Below are 12302 nucleotides of genomic sequence, written 5' to 3'. Positions count from 1 at the left end.
GACCTCTGCTTTTCCACTCTTCTGAGAGTACGTGAAGAGCTGGCCATGTCCTCCCTCCCTTCCGTCCATCCTTCCTTCCTTCTCTAGTGGGCATACATGACACATGTTTATGCAGGTCAGAGGACAGCTGGCAGGAGTCAGTGCTGCCCTTCTACCATGTAGGTCCCAGGGATTGAATCAGATCGTCAATCAGCAGCAAGTGCCACCTCACTAGCTTAGGCTCAGATCAACAATCTCTAAAGTCCTCGAGGAAGTCACAAGTAACTGAGGCTTACGTGAATCCTAGTGTGGAGCTCCCCCCATGGCCGGTGTGAAGGTCCACTCTATCCCAGACTTAGGCAGTAGGGGCACTGATGGTTTCCTGAATGTGTCAGCCTAAGGGGGAGGGGGGGCTGCATCAAGCAAGAAAAACGGCTTGAATGCAGGAACATGTGGCTAGCCCACGGGTATTCTGGTCCCTGGAAGAGGAAAAATATGGTCAGTCATGGAGGACACCCATTTACATTATCTCCTGATATGTTTGTGAGATCCTTGGGTGTGTAATGCTTTTCCTTTTTTACAGATGGAGAAATGGAGGCACAGAGAAATTAAGTGACTTGGCCACAGTTACAAGCTGGGGAGGACCAGGGAAAGCCTAGAGAGAGCTGGCTCTGGGCCTGCATCCTGCCCACGGAGTCACCCTGTCTCCGTCCTCAGGAGAGAAGGCTTCCTACAAGGTAAGGGCCATCTGTCTCCCCTAGGATGTGCCTCCGCGCTGCCTCCACAACGAGTGGGGACTGTTGTTAGTGAGCAGAACTGTGAGTGGCCCTCTCTGTTCCAGATCGGATCGGTGATGAATGACGTCCTCGGGTGTTCAGCCTGGGCACCTGGCCCTCTATCCCGGCAGCTCTTGGTCTCCTTCATCCTTACATGACCTCCCCAAGTGTTAGTGCCCTTGACCTTGACAGACCTCCCTAACGCCGGGTCTCCTGGGTCTCCACTGTGTCGTCCCTGCTGCAGCCCCTCTGTCCTCTGTGAAGCCATCTGTCTAGTCCTCACCTTTTCCTTCATGTCCGACCCTTCTTTCTCTTGGATGGAGAGTGATAAAGTCCTGGAAGTTAAAAAGGAATGGGGCGGGTGTGTGGGTGTCCATGTGGGGGGGAGATGATGCTTCAACCGCCCTCCAGGATCTCTTTTCTAGTCTGTGCCTCTTGTGGCCTGCCTGCCCCTCTCACAGCCAGCACACGTCAGGGCCTGGGCAACTTTTACCTCCTGGGCCTTCACTAGGAACCTAACTCTCACATCCTGAATGTCATGGCATGTCAGGCAGCGGGGAGAGAGGGCAAGAACTAGATCCCACTCATCACCTCTGTTCTGAAACTCTGCTCTCCAGTCCCACACAACCCAATCCCAGTGTCCCGCTGACATGTCATCGGTCTACCCCAGACTCTTACTGCCACACTGAGTGTCTACTGCTTTTCCTTTCCTAGATCTTTCTTCCCTCCCGCCTTCCCTTCAGGATTTGCTGGGTTGTTTCCCTGTTCTCAGGGGAGACTCTGTGGATGCATTTGTATCAGCTGCATCAATGAAAGCTCCCTGCAGTGAGGCATCCCCAGATGGAGTGGTGCTTTTGTCATGGGCAGGGTACACCTGACACAGGAACTGATTTCAACAGGGACAGCTTAGTGGCAATCAGGTTCCATGAACTGATGGCAACCCCACGGTACAGACACCATCTCTGGGATACAGAGCTGACAGCTCATCGGTAGTGTATACTAGGTATGTTACAGTTCATGAAGCCTGCCCAGTCCTCCCGCACCTGCTGTGAGCATTCACACCTGATCCTCAATTCAAGCGTACAGGAAAGCGTGGCTCTTACTCAGTAGATTGTGCAGTGCTGACACTGAGCACCAGAAAGCAACAGAGCCACAAGGTGGGGGAAGCTCCCTAAGCCGCACTGTGTGCTCTAAGCTACTTCTTCTTCCCTTTCCCATAGCTGTTCATCTTATAACCCGAAGCAGTTCACCGCAAACAGTGTTCTGAGGGGTCTTCTGATTCTTGCCCTTGAATGCTGATATATGTCACAGGTCACAGGTCCTATCACCCATAGGCAGGAGCTTCTACAACTTCTCTATATTCTTTAGTATTTTCTTTCCCCTAAAAGCTACATAAATAATTTAGGGGGTAGACTCTAAAAAAATGGCAAACTAAAGATTTGCTGGTGTAATTTCACATATATAAATGAAAGGTTTGAGCTATAGTTCTCTATATCACATATGAATCTTGAAGTTTAATATTTTTACCCTGATAATTAAAATTAATTAGGGGGAATTCAAGATACAAAATGCTGAGCATGGACAGCTACCACCTAAGAGAATCCTGCATCAGCATGTGATTATGGAACTGAGTGTGAAAATGTACAGACTTTGAAAATGTCTCAAAATTTGTTTTTCAAAGGAAGACAAAGGACAAAGATCAGATAGCCCAAAGGCCAGCACATTGAATGTTGTTTCACCCTCCTTAGTTGAGGAAATAGGGTCAAGCAACCCTAGACTTTGTCTCACTGGAGGAAAGGAAAAGAGAAGGCCATGGGGAATGTTTCTAGAAATAGGAGTGTTCATACTTGACTTAAAAGTACAATAGACTTTTTGTTGTTACATATTTTAAGATAAACTGACATTATCTTTTTAGAAAACTCTTTAAAATGTGCATATTTATTGTGACTTACTTTCTGTAGTAGAAGTAATCAAACCTATAAGAAATAAAACAACCCAACTCTCCACCATTAGAAGTTAGGGGGCAAGTCAGATGCCTCTAAGCAACGAGGAACAAACATGTGCACAGCAGAGCTACCCTCCTGCTCCAGCCTGCGTGGGGTTGTGGGTTAGCACAAGTTCAATACAGCCAGTTGCCTGGAAGTCAGTTCACAATCAGTAAGCATGTAAAGGAAAGGCTGGGTCACATTCATCATGTTCTGGAGCCCAGCACGTGTGTCATCTAGGTGAAGAAACTTCTCTGGGAAAGGTGGGGCAGCTGCTGATTCACCCTCACAGAGCTGGCTGGTCCCTGTTCCTTTTACCTCTCCAGTAGGTCGAGAGATGCAGAAAGCATGATGTCTCTGATCTGAAGATGTGGTTGACTAGTGGGAATATTCAGATGACCTCAGGAGGCAGTGCAGTGTTGGGAAACTTGTTTAGAGAGAGGTTAAATCTATTCCAAGGAGATGGATAAAGAGCAAGTGAGTGATTAACATTGGGAAAGAGAGCTTAGACACTGGAGGCCTGGGTGACTTCTAGAGAAGATGGCATTCTCTGAGGCATTACTTTACAAGAACAGCCTCCATCCTACCTTTGAGTTCACAGCAGTATCCAAGCTGACAGTATTCTGTGTAGCTAGAGTTTTCCTGCCTTGCCCACAGTCAGGACAAATCTTTGTCTCCCGCCAGTCCCACAGGTCATCCTGTGGAAGTGACATAAGTCCTGTATGTAGGTTAGGTCTGGCTTCTCCAAGGTTCTGAGATTCATTCAGCCAGCTGCTGTTCTTGAGAACAGTTACCCTCGGGGATGAAGGAGACCTGTGGTAGCACTCTAGGCTTCCCCAGAGTCAGAGCACAGAAGTCATGGTTGCTGGACTGTCCTGTGAGCCAGCTCAGACCACACTGGGATCAAGAACGTTGAATTCCACAGTGTGGAAAACAGGTGCCATCAGTAAGGGATGAGGAAAGACCAGAAGCTCAGGGCAGTGCACGGCATTCCACGGGGCTGCCACCACTCAGCTCTGGCTAATGGTGACCAAGAGAAAGTTAGGAATCATCTCGGAGTATGCTCTTTGCTCAGGGCTTAGTCAGCAGCCTCTCAGACATGAGCACTGGCCCCCAAATGTACACAGCTGCTGGGAAAACACAGAGAGAAATATGGAGGGATTATTTTCTCTGTCTTATCCACCTAATATTTTACTTCTGTCTGATGATACTAAGATGAGACAAGTTGAGTAATTTCACATTTACTGGTGCTGTGAACAAGAAGCCTATTTATCTCTCCTAATTTTTCTGTAACTTCTTGAAAATTATGCCCTCCCTTATTTCACATGAATATCAGATCTAGATCCTAAAGATCAGTGTGCTTATACTCCATTAAATTCTCTAAATAAAGGTGCTGTCATACTTCGGAAAGTTACTTTAAATCTCCATAGCACTCTGCCTTAATGCTTTGCAGGAATGACCAGAGTATATGATTTCTCATTTTTGTTGACCTTCACAGATGGGCTTTCATGATCCAGATTTGTGTGAGCCTGAGCTGAGTATGGGCACATGTTCTGTTGTGGAGCTGTAAACATGATGTGTCTGTTACCTAGGAGACAGTGGCTCTCAGAACAGGTGCTAGTGGGGCACACCGACCCACACACAGCTGCACCCTCACACCTCTTCTCTCCAGAGTTCTGCTTCTTCCTCATCACGTCTTCCATATAATCTGCCCTCTGCCCTCCCTCCAATCTTCCCTCTCAGTGTGGGGAACCAGCAGTGAAACAGATTTGAACAGCAAGAACTGAAGGCAGGATTAGCTGACTGGTCCGATGATTAACTGCTTCCTGAATAACTAAAGGGTGAATAAGGCAGGGTTAAGAACCAGCTCAAGTTCTGGGGTCTAGGTGAAAGCTACCCATATCCAACCTGCACTTCAGGACCTTCTCTGGTCCCTGTCCTACAAGGAGGACCATGGAGGGCAAAGAAGATCCACAGTGTGGAGACAGAGATAGCTTGGCCCCTCACAATCCCAGTGCCTAAAATGTAGCTACTTCTTGGCCCATGGTTGTACCCTGCTGGCACTTGGCAAGGAAAACAGGCTCCACGGGTTCCACAGACTCCACAGACTCCTTGAGAACACAATACTTTAAAATATTACATTCTCTTCACTGAGGCCGAAACTGAGGAAAGTGTCTTTTATCAGTAGAAAAAAAGATCAAAGTAGTAAGATACATCCTGATTCCAAATGTAAAGTTTACATGCTATAAAACAAGTCACAGGCTGGAGAGATGGCTCAGAGGTTAAGAGCACTGACTACTCTTCCAGAGGTTCTGAGTTCAATTCCCAGGAACCACATGGTGGCTCACAGCCATCTGTGATGAGATCTGATGCCCTCATCTGACCTGTAGTCATACATGCTATATACAAAATAAATAAATGAATCTTAAAAAAAAAAAAAACAGTCACGTGTTCTCTCTTCAACACATCACTCCTGAGAGCTTCTGTTGGCATAAAACCAACTTCTTAAACTCAAGACCTCTTTACGTATAAAACCACTTAAATTTTTTTAGAAAAAAAAAATCTATCATTAGTGTGAAAATAAATAGGCTTAAGAAAAACAAAAGATGGATGCTAAAGTAGTCCTTGGAGTGTGGATTTCCTGATGTAAATTGCTGATGGGGACTTCAGTGACCCAGGCAATGAGTGGGGTTAGCATTTCCAGTTGCAGGGAGGGCAAAGATGGGATATGGGAAACATCAAGGAGTCGTCCTTGGTACAGCTAAGGAAGCTCCTGCAGCTCTTGAGCTAAGAGCCCCTGAGTCGTGAACAGTCCAGACTCTGGTTGCCACTGATGGTGTCTAGTAGAGGGGTTACCAGAAGAAAACTAGTCATCTTTCCAAGATGGCGGGTGTGCAGGGCATGGAACTCCTGAAAAGAGTGTGCAGGGAGCCTGCAGGAGTGCCTGGCCTGTGACCGTACACTATCAGGTGTGACATTAGAAAATGCCACTGCACAGCATATGTGCTCTGCTGAAACCGAACCGCACTATTGGCATTTGCTGAACATCTGTAAGGGTAGAATACAAACAAATTTGAAATGTTTCATCCTGTGATTTTTCTCAGCCAAAAGGAAAGAGAGACTCTGAGAATTTATTTAGTGTTGTCTGTATGTGGAATGCTGGGTTAGACATTTTAAAGATATATCTATCATCAGTCATCATTGCAAGAAACATTGTTTGATAGAAAATAAAACACATTCATGTAACACTGTCATCCAACAGGATTAGTGCTAGATAAGCCAACAGGACCAGAGGAGAAGAGAGGAAAAGCAGAGCCTTGACAGGAAGTAGCCTAGAGCAGGAGGCCTTTCTGTGTAGCTGGAGTAGTGTGGTTACATAACAAGCAACTAGTGGGAAAACGGCTGTCCATTTCCAAAGGCAGAACTGACCTATATGTGCAAAACAAATAGAAATACAGAAAGGGGCAGGCATGGTGACACATGCTTTTAATCTCAGCATGTGGAGAAAGTCTGGTCTACATAGTGAGTTCCAGGCCAGATATATATATATATATACCTTGTCAATAATAATAATAGCAATAATAATAATAATAAAAGGCTTATGAATTTGAATGCAAAAAAATAAAGTAGTTCTTATTGGGCCACCTGAATCATTAGCTGAGGAAGCCAGTGTTCCCATCCCATGCCCACAGAGAAGGGCAGGGTATGCCACACCTTGAAGCCAGGAGCATCATAAGCACAGGTTTACTCACCAGATTCTGAATAAATGTGACAAAATGACAGCTGTTCCCTTCTGGAATCAGGTACAGACCCTGTGGATGATAGCCCTTCCTCTGCCTGGAGTATCTTTCTGCCATTCCATTTTACCTGAAACATCTGATTAATTCAATGTTCAGCTCCAACATCAGTCCCTCTATCCTTCACCACAGTTTTTTCTATCCCTGGGTGAGAGTATTGCTCAGCTCAATTTACCCTAACACTTTTAATTCAATTTTAAGTTCCTTAAAGAAAAGAGTTTCAAATGTCCTTCTTCCCCTGGACAACTTTACAGGGTCTTAGAAGATACACTGTTTCTACAGAACAGAAGCACTTCCCTCACCACAGACCTTACTCACTTGCCTCATTGGTCCTGTACAGCTTTGCTAAAATTTTGCTTTATTTTGAAAAATCTCATGTTGAATAGCAATTTCCGAGCCTCTGTGTGTCTGTCCCTTTAGGTGCTATTTAAACTACAGCCCCCACACTAAGACAGCATTCAGAAGCTTAATGCTTAGGCCAACTGGACAGAGGCTTTGGTAGTATGAGGCCCAAAATATGCCCAAGAAACTCCTGTATCATATGAAATACCCCAACAGTCTCTTAGTGCATTTATTGCATCCATGTCTTCTCCTCAAGACATTCATGTTCCAGGGACAAAGGACCAGCCCACAAGGTTGGTTGGGCCACATCCTAGCTGGCCTGTGTAGGCAACCACGTGAGTCCTCTTAGTCCAGTCCCCTTCCATCTTCTCAGAATTCAGCTACGTCACTCCTTTTTCCAAATATTTCTATAATTCACCCCACTCATGCTACCATGGCCTCTGTACGCTCTGCCCACTGTGCCCCTCCTGGTCACCACTGGCCTCACAGTGTTCCCTTCGAGTGCTATTATTTCTCTTTGATCCATGAGATGTTCCTTTCAGTACACTGCCTGTCCTCTGTTACCTATAGGCCTGCAGTTTCTCAGAAAATGGCTCCATCCATCCATCAATCCATCCATCCATCCATCCACCTGCCCACCCATCCATCCATCCATCCATCCATCCATCCATCCATCCATCTATCCATCCATCCATCCATCCATCCATCCATCCATCCACCTACTCACCTATCTATCCATCCATACAGGACTTCAAATACCTTTGTTCAGGGATAATTTGCAGTCTCCTTCCATACATGGACATATGATTCTCAAGTACCATAACGTTCCATGAGCATGCACTTCCCATGAGCTCTTCCTTTTCTGAAGCTATCCTTCATATACTAAATCAGGTGCAGCACTGTATCTGAAGCAGACAGGTCACATGAATAGATACTAAATTCATGGAATGAGCTTATATGCCTTATTGTATGATGTGCCCTGATGCCACTTGTCACATTGTATCCATGGAAAGTAAGTGCAGACACTCAGAGCTTGGGCAAAGGGCAGGTCCACCCTCTAAGGTATATCTCTAGCAAGGCCATGCACATCTGTTCCAAGGAGTAAGTGGCTTTGATATATGATACATTATACAAGGCATGGAATATGCCATCATGTCCCATATCTTCTGCCCAGGAATGCTGCTGTCCACACCAGACATGGCAAAGAAATCACTGTTGGAGTTAAAAAACAAACAAGTAATCTGAGAAATGTTTTACTGTTTGTGTCTTATCATCACTGCCAGTCTCTTATCAGCCCCTCTGTTATAGTGACTAGAACTACATATATACCTACTGAATGAATAAATTAATATATTGTGGAAATATTTGGTGGACAAGATATTAGTAAATATTTACCTCATGGTTGCTCATCCCTATGATTTAAAGGGGGCATTGACAGCATATGTGACTTTCCCATCCATGAGTTCAGAACTGTAGGGTTTTTCCATAGATGAAAGAAACATAAAAAATTTCCTTACAAGACTGGTACAAGGTTCTAATGAAGTAGAACTTGGACACTTAACATGACAAAGTGTTTATCTGAGAGGAGGAAGGCTAGTGGAATGCCTTTGGGGGCTTCCTTTCCATGTCAAATATCATGTATATAGTATGTCCTCTGCCACAGGCCAAGATCTGTGTACCTGGATTGAATAACACAGAAATGAAGCTTCCAGTGGTATGAGTGACATTCTGCTCACCTCTCTTCTCTATAAGTTCTTTGTCATATTAACCCAGTTAGTTACAAGGAACATTTAGATACTTTTTGTCTTCTTGTAAACATAGTGGGTGTCTATTATGTTCTTGGTACAAAATATAATGCAGACAACCAAAGGTGTCCTAATCATATCCTCAAGAGGAGAGTTGGATTCCTGGAAAGCCATCCAAGTTTGTGGCTGGAGAGTGCAGAGGCCTAGTGATTACTAGACCCAGGTTGGATTTTCATTCCTAAATGAGCACATTTAAGACTGTTCAGCCCTTGGTTTCCCACACTGCCCTGTGGAGGCCTTCCTTTATAGAACTCCACAGGATTAAGTGCCTATGACTCCAGTACCAGGGATAGTCAGGGGTGCTGGGTACAGCTGATCTGCATTCACAGGACAAGGGCACTGACCACCTGAAAATCTATTCCCAGATGGACGTGGACGCTGAGGAAAAGCGCCATCGCACACGATCCAAAGGTGTTCGAGGTAAGTGAGCACTTCCCTGTGTCTCTGAGGCTGGCTGGGGATTGCCACAGCAGTTCACTGACCCCCCGACACCACCACCCTTTTGGTAATTTTCCACAGGAGAAGAGTACCTATGACACATGATAAATTTTTATGTTTTCCATCTCTCTGCAGTTCCCGTGGAGCCAGCCATACAAGAGCTGTTCAGGTTAGTGCTTTGTGGGGGAAAGGTGTTCCCAGCAGCAGTTTAGAAGACTCATGCCTCTGAATGGGTGTGCTGTACTTACGGACTGTTTGGCAGCTTGCGCATAGCCTGCTACAGTGGTAAAATTAATTCCCCTGAAACTGCAGATATAAAGCTCCCTGTATCTCCTCCCTTGGTCAGTGCTGTTTCTCCTATGCCCTCCCTCCCTCCCTCCCTCCCCTCTCTCCCCCTCCCTCCCTTCCCCCTCCTCTCTCTCCCTCCCCCTTCTCCCCCTCTCTCTAAGAGGCCGGCCTGCCACCATCAGTGCCCACAGAAGCCCATGCAGCTATATAACCAGCTCTTTCCTGTTGCAGCTGTCCCACTCCGGGCTGTGACGGCAGTGGTCACGTCAGTGGCAAATATGCGCGACACAGAAGGTAATGCCTGCCTTTTTCACAATGCACTGTCTAAGATGGCCTGTTTAGAGACCCACTGCAAGTGAAGACATGTGGGCAGGTGTTGGGGGATATAATGCATGCCATCCTTGTCTTCTTTTCGCTCACTTCTCCATGTCCTTCCACCTCCTGGGTAGTTCTCAAAGCATAAGACACTCTGTGTCACAATGTTGACAACAGGGTATAAATTGGCACAAATCATGAGGCGCCTCCCATTCTCACCTGTGAGCCCATGCTCAGCATGTGGAGAGCTTGGGGCTTCCCACGACCCACGAGGAAGCTTGAACCCTTCCCTCTCTCCTCATGTCTTCTTCTACTAGCTGAGGACAGTGAGCCTCAGAAGATAACTTAACACAAGACCTGATGAGCTTTATGAAGTAACTTGGTCCCATCGTCTAAGAGATCTTGTGCTGGGAAACACAGACCGAGGTGATACCCAGACAACTTCAGGGAATGCTCACACAAGGGACAAGAGTTAGGACAGATCACACCCAGAGTCCTGGAGACAGGTGGTCTTGTTACTCTCACAAGTACTAGATTTCACATCCCTGATGGTGAGGGGGTGTGGAGAAAACATCAGGAAGGAAGACAGTTGAAAATGCACCAGGGCCAGAGCACTTTATACACACCTGTGGCCAGCTGCCATACACGTGTTTTGTCTTCCCATCTGCCCTGACAGGAAACGCAGGTGGGTCCTGCTGTATGAAGGTCCCAGACATGATAGGTGAGGAATGCTTGCCAGTTGGATTGATAATGTTCTCACTTATTTTTCCCAAGTCAAGTCAGGAGGACCGAAGTCATCCTGTGCCACCAACTTTCCGTGGCCAGACTGACATCATTTGAGTCGGGTGCTGCCAGAGGTACTCAGGGTGACCTCTCCTTTGTCCTCATTCTCCATTTTCTGTCCAATGAAACAGTAATTTGTGGGTAAAATCAAGCTATTATTTTGATTGTCACTTTGTAAAATCAAAGGAAAATTTGTGAATCATTCCCCAGATCCCCATGATTGCACAGAAGGCACAGGGGATTGCTTAATGAGCATCCATCACGAGATGGCTGTCTGGTTTCCCCATGACATACCAAAGGAGACATGGGCCACTTGTCTCTAGGAATTTTTTTGTTTTAAATTACTAAGTTTAATGTGTTACATCATTATTCATACCATATAAAATTGTAAATTGCTGAATCAGGTAATGAGACTGGTAACTAAAATATAAATTTTGCTACGTGGAGACATGTAAGGTCTTAAGTCTGTGTGCTTAAAGACAGCATTATGTGCTCAACAGAAAAATAGTTGGCAAACTCTGAGCAGCGTCTATTTTCTCCTAATCATCTCTTCATTAGCCGATAGTTAGGCTTTCTCACAGTTATGAAAATAAATTATTAAATTTGGTTAACAAATTTTAACTGGATATCATTTCATAGCCACAGTTTTGCAAAGAAAAAAAAGAAAGAAATTTAGAAGAATAATTACAAACATTCATTTGGCTTTTATTCTGTGAACAAGTAATTGCTGTACCTATGGGGTTGTATTGTGGTATTTCAAGGCATTGTTCCCAGTGAGCACTGATCAAGTCAGGGAGATCACCACTCTCTTCTCCTATATCACACATTCAGATCCTGAAGGTGAATTCCTGGAAGGTGTGGGTTGATGTGGCCATAAATGATGTATATTCACTTCTTACATACTCTGCTTACACGTGGTTTCTGAGGGAGATCTGAAGGCAGTTTAGCCTCAGTCCATTTCAAAGTTGATCCTGGCATGAAGCACTCAGGTGGACTGTGAGGAAAGACACAGAACCATGCCAGCTAGGAAAGTTCCCCAGAAGCCTTGGCACATAAAAATGCTGGTACCATTTTATCCTGACTCATTCCCTCCTATTTGAATTGAAGCATTCACCAGAGAGTACACAAGCAATGTGGTATGGATGGAAACCAATGGCTCCAGTCTGGAAACCTGGATTCTGGTTTTCCCTGTGCCACTGACCATCTGAGGTGGCAGGACAGGAGTGATCTAGTTGGCTGTGACCTCCAGGGTCCTCAGGCCACTGGTGATACCTGCTAAGCAAAGCCACAAGATAATGCATTTTAACATCTTGGGGCTGCTGGTATGTCAGGATTAGAAGATTTGATTATGTCTGGCTTTGATTTTTATGGTTTGAAAGTAACTTCTGGCTGCGGTATTTTCCTTTCCTGAGAACTGTCCATTCTGCACGCAGTCCACCGGAGCAGTAGTGGTAACTGTGAAGGATGTCTGATGTGACTTGGACATGGGGCTTGTCTTAGGGGTAGAGAGACATGGGAGCCACAGCCTGGTATGGATAAAATTACCTGCCCTTTTTATCCTTTCAGCAACGTATTTCTTGTCGAATGCGTTCTCCTCAAGGCTGCAATTTTCACTTAGCTTCTATGTCCCCCCCAGTCCATGGTATTATTTTAATATGTTGAAATGTCTCTTTGAACATGCACAAAGTGACTAGAGGCAGCTGTGGGCAGTCCATGTTATGAAGAAAAAAAAATCAGTATGTGGGGGAGGGGGGGGACCATAGTAAAATGGTGCCTATTCTATAGTCCTTTGTT

The 12302-nt window shown here is 45.4% G+C and overlaps 1 protein-coding gene across 16 annotated transcripts in view; it reads left to right on the top strand.

The window, feature by feature from the left end:
* The window catches only part of Myt1l (myelin transcription factor 1 like), a 407242-nt gene that overhangs the window by 256171 nt on the left and 138769 nt on the right, over positions 1 to 12302 (top strand). For all 16 annotated transcript variants that reach the window (XM_028883146.2, XM_028883147.2, XM_028883137.2 and 13 more), the window contains exons 5-8: positions 563 to 716; positions 9050 to 9104; positions 9258 to 9291; positions 9642 to 9704. In XM_028883146.2, the coding sequence (XP_028738979.1) occupies positions 9050 to 9104; positions 9258 to 9291; positions 9642 to 9704 (152 nt within the window). In that variant the 5' untranslated portion in view covers positions 563 to 716. The remainder of the gene's footprint in view (positions 1 to 562; positions 717 to 9049; positions 9105 to 9257; positions 9292 to 9641; positions 9705 to 12302) is intronic.

Source organism: Peromyscus leucopus, chromosome 22 (assembly GCF_004664715.2).
Source record: "Peromyscus leucopus breed LL Stock chromosome 22, UCI_PerLeu_2.1, whole genome shotgun sequence".
NCBI classification, from domain to species: domain Eukaryota; kingdom Metazoa; phylum Chordata; class Mammalia; order Rodentia; family Cricetidae; genus Peromyscus; species Peromyscus leucopus.
The sequence above is the reverse complement of the archived record's forward strand: the minus strand, read 5'-3'. Positions and strand labels throughout refer to the sequence as shown.